The sequence below is a fragment of the Myotis daubentonii genome, chromosome 7, assembly GCF_963259705.1.
Source record: "Myotis daubentonii chromosome 7, mMyoDau2.1, whole genome shotgun sequence".
Lineage (NCBI taxonomy): Eukaryota > Metazoa > Chordata > Mammalia > Chiroptera > Vespertilionidae > Myotis > Myotis daubentonii.
Genome location: NC_081846.1, coordinates 17,862,219 through 17,879,569, shown reverse-complemented (window position 1 = coordinate 17,879,569; position 17,351 = coordinate 17,862,219). Strand labels below are relative to the sequence as shown.

Here is a 17,351-nt window from a genome sequence, read left to right as displayed (position 1 = left end):
CTCTCTCTCAACTGGAATCAAACTTAAGGCCCTTCAATCCACAGGCCAACAATGCTCTATCCACTCAGCCAAACCAATCTGTGCTTCTCTCCTCTCTTCTTTTTGCCTGCAAGAAGGAAAGGAGAAAGGCAGAGGGTTTTGAATCTGTACCAAAAGGAAGGATAAAGAACTCTACTTGGACACAGAGCAGTCCAAGTAAGACCCCAGAGGCTTGACATAGGGTACAAGTTGGGGAATTATGATGTGTTCCAACCATAAAGTGAAAGAAACGATGGAAGGAGATGAGATTGGAGAAAGGGGTCCCAAGCTGTCCTCACATGGAAGTCATTACAAAGCCTCTCTTTCCCACACTCCCTCCTCACTCTCTCCCTTTCACCAGGTTCATCTATTTGCTTTAAAATAACCCCTCAATTGAAAATTGAAAACAATTCTTTTTGAGGTGTTTTATCTTCCTTCTCAACAGCCCTGATTGGTTTGGCTCAGTGGATAGAGAGTCGGCCTGCGGACCGAAGGGTCCCAGGTTTGATTCCGGTCAAGGGCATGTCCCTTTCACCAGGTTCACCTATTTGTTTTAAAATAACCCTTCAATTGAAAACAATTCAGGCCTTACTCAGGATTTTCACCTTTATCCTGAGGACAATAGGAAACCATTTGGCAGACTTAATTAAATTAGTGGTCAGAGCAGGTTTTCTTTTTCAGTTTATTCTCGTTGCTGCATTGAGAACTGTCTGAGAAGGAATGGACAAGAAAGATTTGGACAGAGCAGTCAGGTGGTGATGGGTAAGAGAGATCATGGTGAACTGAAGTGGTGGTAGCAATAACATAGGAGTATTGGACAGGTGTGGAAAGTATTTCTCAGGTAGAATTGATAGCTCTTGCTGATGGGTTGAATGATCTTTTACCCTCTCTGAATCCACCCCCTTGGGCATTTAACTTTGAAGTGTCCTCTGCCTCTGTCTCTGGACTTGACCATGTGCCTGGCTTTGGGTAATAGAATGAAGCAGAAGTGCAAGTATGGTGCTTCTAAGTCTACAACTCGAGAGGCCTTGCTCTTTCCTGTGTTTCTGTCATCTCCATGAGGACATTCCTGAGGTAGCCTACTGGCATGGAACAGATACATGGCAGAGACTTGAAGTGCCCAGTCAGCCCAGTTGAGACTTGTCTAGAATCTAACTCATTAGTCAACAGAGCCAAATATCAACAGTACAACTATTGAAATTTCTTTTGAGAGCCAAATTTTTTAAACTATATAGGTAGGTACATTGTTATTAACTTATTTAGGGTACTCCTAAGGCTTAGGAAGAGCCACACTCAAGGGGCCAAAGAGCCGCATGTGGCTCGTGAACCAGTTTGCTGACCACGGTGACAAAGGGTGACAAAGAAGCATGAAGTACAGTTTCTGACCTCGAATGGGAGGCATAATTGGAATTTTCAGGAATCATCATTTGGCAGAGATGGAGGAGGGGGGAGGCGTGTCTCTGTAACACCTTCAATCTTTGAGTTCTTAGAGGCTTTTATTTTTTTTTATTTTAAGACTTTATTAAAATTGTTCCCTATGATAACTTCTTTTCTTAATTGTGTAATCAATATACAGAAAATATATGTAAGTTAAACCATTATCCTATACACCCTAAACTTATACAGTGATGTATATTAATTATATCTTGATAAAACTGACAAAAAATATAAATTATTTGTAATCTGTCATTGGTATATAGTAGCATCTCTCTCTAGCTCTGTGTAGGCTCATCCCATTCTCAGTGCTGTGGCTGCTACTTGGAGATGTCGGTGACAGCAGCTGTCCTTTCCCCTGGAGGAGAATAAAAACAGCAACTTCCCTTCCATCTAGTCTCTGGCCCAGTTGCTGTGGGTGATTGTTCCTTTGGTTGATGACAAGGTGACTCCAGACTAAAATGCACTTTTTATTCTTAGATATAATTTTCAGGTTTGGAGGGGAATTGTGTGTCCTGGGGAAGACAGAAGCAAAGGCTCTTGTGATTAATGGAAAGAAAGAAGTCTATTTTGCCTCTAGTCCCTTTTTTTGGTCCTTGGTCTGGCTCATTTTCCCTTATCCATTGTCCTGCACTGACCATTGTGATTGTGTGACCAACTACAGTTTTTTCATCTATTTATCAGTATGGTTCGCGCCTCCCAAGTTCTTAGAGGCTTTTAGCCCCTCCCCTGGAGCCTCCCGGGCATGAGGTCTGTTGAGGAGAAGTTGTAGCCTGCCCTATACAGCTCGACTGGAGCATCTTCATGTCACACTCAGTCTCAGCTTGAGAATGGGGACAAGATCTAAACTCAACTGTTTAAGAGGCAATAGGGAACCTGTCACTATTAGTAAATAAGACTAAAAAGTGAAATTGGAACTCAAACTGTAGGCTGTGCTGTCTCTCCAAGTCATTTTCATCAGATTCGAACATATTCTGATCACCAGCAGATGTTACTCCTGAACATCTGAAGAGCAAGGTGGATGAGCAGAGGTTTAGAATTAGGTAAAGGAAAGTCTACTGTGGATAAGAAGTGTATACCTTAAGGAAAACAAGGGTACTCCCTAAAGTTACCATGATTTGTATATAAAGAAATCATATAGTCTCTGAAACATAGTAAGTGATCAACAAAATTTTTTTAAGGGAATATCTATGTCAAAATGATGTCTAGATGCCAGAGGACAGCTCTGGAGACTATTTTCAAAGATAGCCTCATGCCAGTGTCTGTGACCGTCTGAGGAGGATGTCAGGTGTCCCCTTATTCTCCCAAACAGCTCAGAGTTTGTATGTGGGGATGGTGACAGTAGATTATTGTGTTTCCATTTGCTGACTTCTATTTCAGGAATGGTTATACTTGGCTGCCTTGCTTCTCTTGACTCTTCTGGCATTTAATTCCATGAAAAGGGACTGAGGACTCTACCTTTCCCCACTACCTTAACAGAAAGATTTACTAAGGAAGACGTGATATCCTCAGGCAGGCTAAACTGGTTAGTTTGTTTCCCTTATTTAAAGCATTTTTAGCCTGGTTGGTGTGACTCAATGGTTGTCGACCTATGAACCAAGAGGTCACGATTCAATTCCCTGTCAGGGCACATACCCAGGTTGCAGACTCGGTCCCTAGTAGGGAGTTTGCAGGAGGCAGCCAATCAATGATTTTCTCTCATCATTGATGTTTCTATCTCTCTCTCCCCCTCCCTTCTTCTTTAAAATCAATAAAAAATCTATAATAAAAAAAGCATAATATGCTAATTATACCAGCCAGCTGAACAACCTTCCAGACGTCATTCCAGACATCATTCCGGATGAAGCCGTGGTGGCAGGGACCAAGACAGAGGCGATTAGGGGTGATCAGGCAGGCAGGCAGGCGAGCAGTTAGGGGTGATCAAGCAGGCAGGTGAGCAGTTAGGGGTGATCAGGCAGGTAGGTGAGTGGTTAGTGGCGATCAGGCAGGCAGTCAGACGAGCAGTTGGGGCGATCAGGCAGGCAGGCAGACGAGCAGTTGGGGCGATCAGGAAGGCAGGCAGAGTGGTTAGGGGCTATCAGTCAGGCATGTGAGCAGTTAGGGGTGATCAGGCAGGCAGGCAGGGTGGTTAGGGACTATTAGGCAGGCAGGCAAGTGGTTAGGGGTGATCAGGAAGGCAGGTAGAGGGGTTAGGGGCGATCAGGCAGGCAGGCAGGTAGAGTGGTTAGGGGCAATCTGGCAGGCAGGCAGGTGAGCAGTTAGGAGCCAGCAGTCCCGGATTGCGAGAGGGATGGCTAACTGCTGGTTTAAGCCTGATCTGCGGGATGGGGCCTAAACCAGCAGTTGGACATCTGCTGAGGGGTCCCGGATTGTGAGGGGGTGAAGGCCGAGCTGAGGGAATCCCCCCCCCATGCACGACTTTCGTGCACTGAGCCTCTAGTTTTAAAATAAAAGAAAATAAAGTGTTTTATCTCTCTCATCAGATCCAGAGTTTGAGAACAGGTCCATGGGAAGTTGGGCATGGATTCTGAACTCTAAGGTATTTCCATTCTTTTAGTTCTAGTTCCTCAAATCTTAAGGACAGGTGGCATTATATAGTACTTTCTGACCCTCCCCTAGGAGACACTCCTAGGGCTTCAGCAAATCCTATGCTAAGATAATGAAGGACTCAGTATCAATGATGTCAGGCTGGTTGAGGGCCTAAACAAAAAGCTCGCCTTAGAAGCTCTTTGGAAAGGCGAGTAGCCTTGGTGCTAGTGACTTTACATTCTGAGGATGCCTATGAAGAGTGTGACGTCTGGTGGAACCTGGCAGTTTGTTAATTAATCTCTTATGAAAACATTAGGTGTCAGCGTGGTGGCTCAAAGGAAATGACTCTTACACATTCCTTTAAGCAGGGAGGGGACAGGTATGCTGGTTCCTTCCATTCCACATTAAAAATATGCCTAAGGGCCCCAGGGAAGCGGAAAGGGGTCATTGAGAACATAGAGGAGTCTCGGTTCAGTAGGGGTCTTAATTTGAGGGAGAAAGGGTTGGAAGAAAAACTTAAAACTTCTAGTTTAAACCAAACCTTCTTCCCCAATCGGGAAAGACTTTGGGGAAAAGGGTGGGCACTTGACCTGGGAACTGAGACTCAGCAGATGAGTGGGAAAGTAGAGTCAGGCTTTCAGGGTGAAGTGGATAATGCAGTGTGCTGTAAGGATCCAAATCTGGAGAATGGCTTTTCCCTCTCACTCTGGAGTCTTGGGCCCTGATGCCCCTTTGGGTAGGTAACTAGTCTTCTTTATCAAGTTGTGTTAATTCTGAATTTGTAGGTGGCACTTAAATAACTACTGAAGTTTGGGTGGAGCATTTAAGGAAACATCTCTCCCGGTTTGAAGTTCTTTATTCAAGTAATTTAGCTTGTTCTTTCAGTGACAGACAAAAAAAAAAAAAAAGAATATTTCTGAGGTTTTTATGTCTTCCAGTCCTATTGGTTCATCTTATTTCCATTCCAACTTCTTGGCTTTATTTAGGTTTTAATATTTTAAATGACTTCAACATATCTTAGGAAGTGGTACGTAAATATAAGCGTATAATTCAGTAAGAATTATTTTTTTCTTTCTTGTGTGTGCTGATAAATTATGTGGTACCATAACTGCCCTGAAAGTTCAACAGATTACATTGAGGAAAGAAAACTAATGTTGGACTGTAATCATTTAGACAATATTCTGGATGCTCGGGCAAAAAACTCAGTTATTCTTGCCCCCTCCTCTTCCGCACACCGTGCATCCAAAGCAGCAGCAAAGTATGAGGTTTGAACCCCCAAATATATACCAAAGCAACCTTTTCTCACCGCCTCCATCAGAATCATCCTTGACTGAACCTTGAAAAGAAGTTTGGATTTGCAATCATCTCCTAACTCATTGTATTCTGTTTCCTTCCTGTTCTCAACCCAGCAGCAGAATGGTCCTTTTATTGACATAATATCATTTCCCCATGTTTTTCATCTCACTTTCAAGGAAAACTGAAGTCCTTGTTATGGGCTACAAGGCTACGGCTACGACTCTAGGTTCCATTCAGCTAACCAGCTACCAACTCCCCAACTCAATCTACTTCTTACCACTCATTGAATATGACAATATGCATCTTCCTCAAAACTTGAGCATTTCATACTTTTCCTCAAAATACCTGTGTGGCTTGGTCCTTCATCTCCTTCAGTTCTGTGATCAATTTCTACAATGCCTTTTATTATTAGTTGTTATAATACCCCCCTCTTCCTGCTTCTAAGCCCCTTAGCCTACCTTTCTCTATAGCACTGATCAGTACCTTTCACTATATTTATTTGTTAGTATCAGCGGTTAACAATGTTTGTAGAGATCTTTTCCACTAATTTTGAGCCTAGATCAGTGTCTGACACATTGCATACTTCAACAAACTTTTGTTGATTAAACACCAAATAAGATAATCAGGGCTGGTCTTCTACCTATGTGAAGTAGATGGCACTAGCTAACAAAGAACAGATGGCTCAAAAGTCATGATCATGCCTCTCTTCTTATTTACTTATCTGCTTGCCCCTAATTAGTAAGTGAGTTTGCATCCCAAGATTAAAAGGAAGAATTAAAATATAGCAGGTAGCCATGGTTGCTCTTCAGGATGGGGGTCTGGGTCTCTGTCAGGATAGCTATGGACATCAGTACAGATTGTGAGCGGCATACAAGTGTTGGCTGAGAGGGCATAAGTGGAATTCTGCCAGGGTCAGCCAAGTAAATTCTGCGTCTGACCGGGGATTGCATTTCCCTGAAGGTCTTCCCAGAAGATTTTTCTGCTTTTCAGAAAGGCCCTAAATGTGATCGGAGCAGATGGGGTGTGGGAGAAGGACAGGCTAGATATTAGGGCTGAGGTGTGGAAGGAATACTTTTTACTCAGAAGGCTTTTCTCCTCTTTGAAGCTGTTTGCTTCCTTTATTATTTATGTATATGCATTGTCTATTTTTAAGAAAGGACTAAAGGTATATGTGACATATTCAACACATTGACATAATTTATCCTGAAATATAATAGGTGGATCAATGGTAGAGACTTCCTTAAGAATGAGTCTGCTATAAATCTTCCATCGGCCCTCCTGGTATGTTTTCTACCCTCTGCACCCTCTTTTGTGCCCTTTGTGATTAAGCCATGTGAATCACATAAACAAAATTCCTTTACTCCTGTGTCTAGTTGGGCTTATCACATGGAGCCCCAGTAAGATATCAGAAGAAAGAAGTGCAAGTTTTGGTTCTCTGTTTCCTTGATTCCACAGTCACAGCTTTCCTCAGAGTGGCCCTCTCTACACATCTCTCTCTCCTTTTGGACCCTAACTGCATAGGAAAGGTGTATCTTCTCTACACCTTCCGTATGCCTTTGTTCTTAGTCCTTTTATAAATCATCTTGGATTATCTTTGTTGGAATGTGCCATATGTTTCCTGCTGGAACCCTGACTGATACATGTTTCACAAGAAGGAAGATGACTATTAACAAGACTAAAAAAGGAGCAGATACATTGGGTCAGAGATAGGTCAGAAATAGGATCCAGGGAATACAGAAATAGGATTCAGGGAATACAGAAATAGGATCCAGAGAACACAGAAATAGGATCCAGGAGGACACCAAGATAAACCAACCATCCAAGACAGGGACTTGGAGAGTTTGAAGGAAATTTTGAGTTTGTTGAGCCCATATCCTTCATTTACAATCTGAGGGAAACTGAGACTTCACTAGATTTAATGATCTTATCCACAGTCATGTGACCAGTTGGTAACAGAATCACAATTTGGACCTGAATCTAAAACATAAGCCCATTACTCCATCATAGCCAGCAATTTTGCCTAGCCAGCCATGGGTAGGGGTGAGGGGGATGCCCTTTTGTATACATAATTGCTGGCCTCTTTCTTTTCTTAATGCACCAAAACATATGAATATACACATGCCCTATTCACTGGGATTGTACTCACTGAGATCATACATACCCATCAAGACAGATAGAATTGTGGCTATAGTAACTGTTTCTTTTCCTGGCCACATCACTTTTGACTTCTGGTGTGCTCATTTCCTGTGTTTCATATTGTTCTTCTATGAAGCCTTTTCACATCATGGAGTTTAACATTAACTGGGGAATATTTTTATTTGAATGATGATTGACTGCTCGAAGTTCAGATATTAAATACAGAGCTATCTATGATGACTATTGCTCTAGATTCAGTCACCTGTCTTCTGAATTACACAGGCTTTGAGGTTCTTCAAAAATAATGGTACTATTTTTCCTTATCTAGAAAATGGTGATAATAATGTCTGCTTAATAGGTCTGGGAAAAGGTTTAAATTAGATAACTCATACAGAGCTTAGAAAAATAGCTGACGCAGAGAATATTATAATTGAATGTTAATTACTAATGCTTACTTCAGTAGTAAGGTAACTCAATGCTATAACCTTCAGATCTGAGTTCTCTGTTTCTCTTATGTATTTTGGAATATATAAGTTTGAGAGAAGGTGTGAGATCTTACTTTACCTTTTGGCTGGAAAAGCAGTTTCTGGATTAAATCCAATCAGCAAACGATTCCTTCTTTGGACAATTATGATTTTCATGATGTTTCTCTTTAACACTATTGAATAGAGAGCTTATGCTGAGTGATATCTCAAGTCTTCTGGGATTTTCTGTTTTAGACAGTTGGTATGTCTGTCTGGTAGGCTACATTTGCTTAAGGGATTCGCTTTAGCTCCACAAATGTTTACTGAGAAAATACTATTGACTAGATGCTAGGGATAAAATGGTGACTCAGATAACACCCTCACCCCAGAAAGCTTACAGTCTCCTGGGAGTGTTTTGTCCTCGGTCACATCTTAGCTCAAGCCCATGAAACAGGAGACACATCAGTCTAACGTGGATAACTAAGTGCCAGCTCATCACGGGGTTTGGCCCCAAACCAGAAACCTGTCCTCATCTGATCCCATGTAGTTCCTGGTGACATTAGTGGGAATGTTGAGGGTGTATCTGAGAAGAATTTTATTCACTCTTTGCATTTTTTTCCTAAGGATAAGCACATGTCCCAGAAAGTTTGATGCATATCAGCTCTTCCTCAGGCTTCAACACGCCAGTCACCTACTGCTGTGGAACTGGTGAGCACACCTGAGACACAGTCATGAGGGGCTAGACTAGACGAAATTTTGAAATTATTAATCTAAAAAGAGCTCGTGGAGATTATCCAGTAGCCAGATTCTATAATGTAGCTCCAACCATGCATTTTTACTGATGAGGTTCCAGTGGCAAGGTTACCACAGATTACTCAAGGTGGCTCTGTGACATCCCAGGGTCACTCAGATAGTTTCGTTTGGGGCACTAAGAGTTTAGTCTTCTTTAATTCTGTTTCCTGTAACTGTAGAAAGATGTCTGATTATTTTAGCGCTCAATTTTTGTGATGCTATAAGATATTATTTCGTAAGTCTGGATGGTCTCAGCATTGGCAATTTGATTTTGAGAAAGGCCAGACAGAATTTATAAACAACTGGGGAAAAGATTTAATTTGCCATGAAGATACGTGACTCTTACCACCTCTTAGGGAATTCCTTTCCTTTATTCGGCTCTGACAGATGCAAGATGCATCCACTGCTCAGATGCGCCATGTGAAGATGCTTGGAAATGAGTACTCTTAAGTTCTGTGTCATTGTCCTAGGTCTTCTCATGCCGTCCTGCTCTTGAGGGGAGAGAGCGGTGGTAGGAGATAAGGAATAGTCAGTGAGTGAAGAACTATTTCTTTCCAAATGAACATTCAAAAAGGTGAGATGGAATTTTTTTCTGTTTTATATTTTACTAATTAATTACATATATGCCCAAGTAAAACTGTAGTCCAAAGAACCTATAACAGTTTTTAGAAAGAAGAGGACCTTAGAAATCATTAAATCAAAAGCTGAAAGAAAAGCGGCTAACTGAAAAGCAGCCCCTGTAGGAATATAAGATGCTAATTTTTAGAGGCACTCAGCAGTTAGAAAATCAATTTTTCCTAACATTGAGAATTATTGAGTGGCTGAAAAAGCATCTTACTCTATGAAATATAGTCACTGTTTAGTGCCTCTCCATTTTATTTACTATTTAAAGCACACAACAGCTAGTTAACCAACTACTTATAAAATATATTTAATGTTTAGAGGCACTCAGTGTGGTTATAAAATGATTTTAAGGGTATACAAATATGGTACGTTAACCACACTTCATGAACTATGGTTCCCTCTGGAAAAACAAAAACGTTTTCCCTGGCATCCTGCGGCGTTTCATCCTGAAGTTTGTAAATGACCCATACTGCTCAAACTGGCTGCCTCACTGGCTTTTGATGCCAGCCACTTTAGAGCACACACCAGAAAGATCAATATGACCCCTATTACATAATCACTTATGTAAGTGATAGAGCACCCTGCACTCAAAGGCTGTTAGGCTTGCCGATAAAGAACTGCTTGACAGATGCAGTGAAAGTAGGCAGCGTACACAAAACCCCAGCAAAGAGGGTGTTAGGGCTGTAGACCTTTCTCCGTCCTTGGTGGATTGATGGGTGCACTGTGACATGAGATGCATTGAGATGAGCTTTGGTCCCTGCCATGGGTATGCAGTAGCAAGTTTATGGGCCTGTGAAAACGTGGGGAGAGTCTAACAAAGGATGGGAAGAGAATGGAACCCTTTTCAAAGTAACCTGCAACAGAGAATTATGACAAGTAAGACATAAGGGGGCCCAGCAGAAACTTAACAGTGAGAGAATGTTCAACCACATTTATTTTTATGAAATATCCTAGTTTCCTGAAAACACTCTACATTGTAATGTGTTAATCTCCCTCTTTCATGATTGAAACTCCATGGCATTGATTATTGAGGCAATGCGATGGAAATGTGGCCTTTAATTTCCTGTTCATATAAGAAGCTGAATGTGTGATGATGTTCCCTTTGCCGTGAGGCCTGGCAGAAGGGCATCTAGCCCAAGATGATGACCACACTTAAAACAGGAAAAAGGATACGAAGACAGAGCCTGAGGACAGGCTGGCGTAAATCCATCACATAGAGGACAATTTTGTCACATCACGTAGAGGACAATTCTAACCAGGGTTAGTTGATAGGGAAGTATATTAATTTTTAAAGCAAACATTAAAAAATGCATAAACTATGAAAGAGACAGTATTAAAGAATAAAAAACACAAGAAGATTTGTGAAATATTATTCAGGGAGTATTCTAGCTTGCATTGCAATATGCTTCAATTCTCTGGGACATTTCAAAACGTGCTAGACCAGACTTCTGGCTTCTGGTCCAGCGTGTAAGGAGTTTGGAAGTCATCACTCCATTCTGACAAGCAAAAAGCTGAGTGAACTGAAAATCAACAACTTTCCTTAGATCTGTCAGAGAACTAAGGTCACAGGACAAATCACTGTGAAGAGACAGGCAGATACAGAGAATCACAACTTACTGAAACACAAACTCATGAGCAAAATCTTTGTAGGAACCAGTGCTAGGGTAGGAAAACCTAAACTGTAATTGAAAGTTTGCTAGAAGCTCAGTATGAATAAATCTTAAAGCAATCGTCTCCAGGAGAGCCCAGTCTTAGGGGAGTCCCAACACTTTTGTGAGTTTTTCCTCCAGGAGCCCTACCAGATTCTCACATTGAAGATGAGAGAAAAATTGTCCCATGATTTTGGCAGGGGAAAGGAAAAGTAGCAAGACTGAAGTATGGCAGAACTCTCTATCCTTAACAGGCCTGCCCTCAAGAAAAACCTGTGGTTTGTTGTTTTTTTTTTTTTTTTTTTTTTTTTTTTACCAGAGCCTAATCGAATGGGATATTTCAGAGCCTAACCAACTTGACAGAAAGGAAATATCCAACTCCAGCCCCTCTAATCATCCTGTCCCATCTAAGGCGGTGTGTGTGTGTGTGTGTGTGTGTGTGTGTAAATGAAAAGTATTTATGAAGGTCTTAGTCCAGAGGCTCAGGTTTACTAAAAGACTGAGACCTAAGTATAGTACTAAAGAATGCTTCTTCCCCCAGGGCTCACCCTACTCAGATCATGGCTTATTTATCAGTTTCTTTACCCGGTATTGTGTCTAGCTTTCAATAAAAAAAATTACAAGGCATATTAAAAGGTAAAAATAATAGTTTAAAGAGACAGAACTAGCACTAGAACCAGACTCAGATAGGGATGTTGTAATGATGAGACTGAGAATTGAAAACAACTGTGATGATTAATATGCTACAGGCTTTAAAGGAAAAAGCAGACAACATGCAAGAACACATGGGTAATGTAAGCAGAGAGACAGACATTCTAAGAAAAAAATTAGAAAGAACTGTAGACATAAAAAATGCTGTAACAGAAATAAAGACTGCCTTTGATGGGCTCATTAGTAGACTGACACAGCTGAGAGAAGAATCAAGGAGCTTAAAGGTATGTCAACAGAAATTCCAGAGCTAAAAAGCAAAGAAAATAGAGGCTGAAAAGAATAACAGAATATACAAGAACTGTGGGACAACTACGAAAGGGATAACATAGGCATAATGGGATAACAGAGAAGAAGAAAGAGCAGAAGAAACAAACAAAAAAATTTGAACCAATAATGACTGACAATTTCCCCAAATTAATGTCAGAAACTAAACATAGATCCAGGAAATTCAGAAAACATCAAGCAGGATAAATGTAAAAAAAAAAAATCTATATTTAGGCATATCATATTTAAACTACAGATAAAGAAAAAGATCTTACAAAAAGCCAGAGGAAATACCTTACCTATAGAAGAGCAAGGATAAGAATTCAACCAAACTTTTCAGAAGTCATGCAAATAAAAAGAGAGTGAACTATATAAAGTGTCGAGAGCAAAAATAAACACTCTTAGACTTCTATACCCTATAAAATTATCCTTCAAAATGAGACATACACTCTCAGGCAAACAAAAATTGAAGGAATCTGTTGCCAGTAGATTTACTTTGAGATAAATGTTAAAGGTTTTCCGAGAAGAAGGAAATGACATGTCAGAACCTCAATCAGTATAAGGAAAAAAAAGATCATTAGAGAAGGAATAAGTTAAAGCAAAATGAAAACTTTTATTCATAACTGTTTGACATTACTGCAGATCTAGTGTACATCAAAATAATAAGAATAATTAAAGAACATTATGAACAACCCTATTGTCCACAAATTTATTTATCTAGATGAAATGAACCAATTCCTTGAAAGACACAATACTGGCAAAAGTCATACAAGAATACACCATCTGAATAGGCATATAGTTATTAAGAAATTGAATAAATAACCAATAACTTTCCCAAACAGAAAGCATCAGTACCAGATAGGTTCACTGGCGAATTCTACCGAACATTTATGGGAGAAATGATTACAAATTCTCTCCAATTTCTTCCAAAAGTTAGAACCAGAGGGAATACTTCCATACTTATTCCATGAGGCCAACATTACCCTAATCCCAAAACCAAAGACTTTACAAGAAACCAATATCTTTCAAGAATATAGATGTTATAATACTGAAGAATGTTAGTAAGTCAAATCTAAAGATGTATAAAAAATTATGCACTGTAACCAAATATGATTTATTTCAAATACGCAAAGCTGGTTCAACATTCAAAAAACAAATTAATGTAATCCATCACATCAACAAGCTACAGAAGAAAATTCACATGTTCATACCAACCCCCAGTTATGATAAAAACAGCCAACCAGAAATTAGGGAACATCCTCAATTAAAAAACATACACAAAAACCTACAGTTAACATTTTACTTAATGGTGAAACTATAAGCTTTCTCAGTAAGATTAGGTGGAAGGAAAGGATGTCCCTTATCACCACTCCTTTTCAACATTATACTGGAAGACTTAGAGAATGCAATAAGACAAGAAAAGGACAACTGTACTTGTCAGCAGATGACATGACTGACTGTCTATGTAGAAAATCTGAAAGAATTAGTAAAAATATTCCTGGCAGCAATAAGTGATTACATCAAGGATGTTTGATACAAGGTAAATATACAAATATGAACTGTTTTTCTATGTACCAGGAATACACAACTTGAATTAAAAAATAAAACAAACCACATTGCCATTTACATTAGCACCCCCCAAAATGAAATGGGTATAAATCTAAAATATATGTACAATATCTAAGTAAAGAAAAACTATAAATCCTGATGGAAAAAAATCAAAGAACTAGATACATGGGGAGATATTTTATGTACACAAGTAGATTCAAAATGTTCAAGATGTCAATTCTTCTGAACTCGATCTGCAGATTCAGTGCAATCACAATGAAAATCCCAGCAAGCTATTTGTGGATATTCACAAACTCATTCTAAAATTTTTCTGGAGGCAAAAATTCCAGAATATCCAATCTAATATTGAAGAAGAACAAAACTGGAGGACTGACAGTATCCAACTTCAGGCAACAAATGGTACTAGATTAAATGGCTATCCACATGAAAACAAATGAATCCAAACAGACTTTACACCCTTCACAAATATTCACTCAAACTGGATCATGTGCCTAAATGTAAAATGCAAAACGAAAAAACCCCTAGAAAATAAAACAGGAGAAAATCTTGATGATCTTGGGTTTGGTGATAACTTTTTAGGTTCAACACAAAAGGCACAATCCACGAATGAAACAGCTGCTAAGGGGGACTTCATTAAAATTAAAAACTACACAGCTGTAAAAAAGAAGGAATTCTTACCTTTTGCAACAGCGTGGATGTAAGTGAAATAAGCCAGACAGAGAAAGACAAATACCATATGATCTCACTTATATGTGAAATCTAATGAACAAAATAGAACCACAGGCATAGATACATAGAACAGACTGACAGAGGTCAGAGGGAAGGGGGATGTGGGGAACTAAAAATTGTAGTCATTTTGGAAGGCAGTTTGGCAGTATCTTATAACACTAAACATACTCTATCACACAATCTAATAACCGTAAAATACTTATATACACACAAAAACCCGCACATGAATGTTTAAAGCAGCTTTATTCATAATTTCCAAAACTTGGAAGCAACTAAGATGTTTCTCAGGTAAATGGACAAACAGTGGTACATCCAGCAATGGAATACTATTCACCACTAAAAGGAAATGAGCTATTAACCCATGAAAAGACATTGGAGAACATGAAATGCATATTACTAAGTGAAAAAAAAAAGCCAATCTGAAAAAGTTAGTTACTGTATGATTCCAACTATATAACATTCTAGAAAAGACAATATTATGGAGGTAGATGTGAATAGGTGGTTGCCAGGGATTGGACAGGGGTTGGATGAGGAGGAGTAGAGAGGAATTTTATGGCAGTGAAACAATTCTGTATGACATCATAATATCATACATATAACCCACAGAATGTACAACAGCAAGACTGAAACTTAAACCTAAAAAATGGACGTTGGGTGATAATTATGTACAATGTAGTTTAACTGAAAAAGAACACATGTACTACCTAGGTGTGGGCTGTTGACTGGGAAGTACATGGAAACACACTACTTTTCTCTCCATTTTGCTGTGACTCTAAAACTGCATTAAAAAATATTTCCGTTTCTAACAGGAAAAAAAAAATCATTCATTAGTGAATAGAATCCTTTTTTTTTTTTTTAAGGATACATGTTGTGGAAGCACAGGCAATTTTAATGAAAGAATCTTCAAGACTGCTTATGGTGGAAACTTCGATTTTTTTTGTTCTATAAATGTATGTAAACACGAATGGCGATACTGTACTCCTTAAAGACATGTTTCAGTAATTTTTAAGGATCAAAATTGTATTTTGGTGTTTTTTTTTTTTTTAAGGAAGAATATCTATGGAAAGAATACTTACTATTCCAAGACATATTCAGTTAAGACATGTGTGCGTGTGTTCATTTAGACTGCACTTCTGCAATAAGTGCTCTGGAGGCTCTGGCAACGAAGACTGGGTGAGAATGTTTCCTGGCGAGAGTAAGAAGCCTAAGGAAACCTCACCATGGCAGGGTTGCTGAAGACGAGGCCTGAGTGAGGGACGCCTGGCAGTCTGTGCAGCCCACTGACTGTGCTGTGGGGAGCCTAGTTCTCCGTCTGGCCATCCAGGCCTTGCCCCTCGACGTGCCTTCTCCGCTGCCTGTGTGGCCTGCCGAGGTGCTGGAGAGGGTAAGGAGGAGACCCTCTGCTCTGGGGCTGGATAGAGACTCTGCGGACGGGACCCAGGCGGTGCTCCAGGCCAAGCCTCGAGTTGGTTTCGAAAGTATATTCCACTTGGAGCGTTGAAAGGCTATTGTAGAGCTGCCGGGGCTGCAGAGAATGGTGGGAGGGCGCGAAGGTGCTTTGGCCGTAGGAAGGGAACAGAGGTCGAGGCTGGGCCATGGCCGAAGGTCGCGGGGTGCCCAGGAGGGAGGACCTGGATAAGGCCTGTTGGCCGGCGTCCCCTCGGCTCTCCGGGTGCGGGCTCCCTCCGGCCGGACCTGCATTTCCGCTGCCGGCGGTCCCCTCCCGGAGCCACCGGCCCACGGGGCAGCGGCGGGGCAGGTCCACCCCCCAGGCGTCGGCCACGTGCGCCAGCAGCAGCTGCGAGAGGTGGCGGTGCGCGCGCTGGTCCCAGTGCACGCCGTCCCGCTGCCGGTGCTGCCCCGCGTGGCGGAAGTGGAAATGGAGGTCCAGCACGTCGAAGCCGTGCCGGCCGGCCGCCACGGAGCTGTAGAAGTTGGCCTCCATCACGTCGAGCCGCAGGTGGGCACCCCGGAGCCGCTGCTCCGGCAGCAGGAAGCCGCCCGACACCACCTCGGCCACGGGCATGGCCGTGTTCCACACCAGGAGGCAGGACGCGGGCAGCACCTGGCCCAGCAGCCCGAACAGGCTGTCCAGGTCTTCGCGGTAGCCCCTCCGGAAGTCCGGGCCGTACCTGGACAGGTCCCAGAGGCAGGAGTTGACGACCACCACGTCCGGGGCGTGCTGGCCCCCGCGCAGCTCCTCCAGGACCTCCACGGCGTAGGGCGAGAACACGCGCGTGAGGAAGTAGAAGCGCAGCAGGTGGTGCGCCGCGCGGTACTGGCGCACCTCGCGGTAGTGGGTGCCATTGTGCATGCGGCCCCAGCGGCCGCCCTCCAGCAGCACGTCCCCCTCGAAGGTCAGCTCACCCTTCGTCTTCAGCTGGCTGGTGGACAGCAGGACGTCCTTCTGCAGCAGGACCACCAGGTCCTTGTACACCGCCCGCTGCACCGAGTCCCCCATGACCACCACGAACTTGTTGTGCAGCAGCTGCCGGACTTCGCAGGAGCTCAGGTGGGCCATGTGGCGGCGGGCCGGGCGGCCGGGCTCCGGCCTTGGTTCCGCGGTGGGGCGGGAGCGCCCTGGAGAGAGGGCCGCGGGCGGGGTGGGGGTGGGGGCGTTCTGCCCGGTGTTGGGGGAAGGGAGGAGCCGGCAGGGTCCCTCAGCCCAAGCGGAGCTGGGCCCCGTATGTGCGTGACCTCTGAACCGCGGAGGCCCCTGGTGCGGGGCTAGGCTCCACCTGGCGGAGTGGAGGCGCAGGACCCCGGCGGGAGCCTGCCCCTCCGACCCGGTGAGCGCTGGTTCAAAGCATCGCGCGCATGTGCGTTCATCCCCGCAGCCCAGGCTTGGACGGCTCCTAGTGTATACTTAGTTTATACTTCCAGGCGCATCCAGTTTGCTGCCCGCTTTTGTTTTGTCGCTGTCTCATCTGGGATGTCTCTTTGTCTGGCTTTTGCCTTCTGTATGTGCTCCCACGGCTACTTAAGACTTTCTTCATTTTTTTCCATTGCTGTCTTGGTTCTCCTGTACTTGTGGCATTTGGGGCATGGCCCTACTGGGAGAGAGATGCGACTTCCAAAGGGAGAACCACACTGGGGACTGATCGATAGCCAGGATTTCCAAGCTGTGGTTGCTAAA

The 17,351-nt window shown here is 42.5% G+C and overlaps 1 protein-coding gene across 1 annotated transcript; it reads right to left on the bottom strand.

The window, feature by feature from the left end:
• Positions 1-15,515: 15,515 nt before the first annotated feature.
• LOC132238805 (PC-esterase domain-containing protein 1B-like) lies at positions 15,516-16,736 on the bottom strand. Its single transcript, XM_059704855.1, has one exon. The coding sequence runs from the start codon at positions 16,734-16,736 to the stop codon at positions 15,516-15,518; it is 1,221 nt and encodes a 406-aa protein (XP_059560838.1).
• Positions 16,737-17,351: the final 615 nt, after the last annotated feature.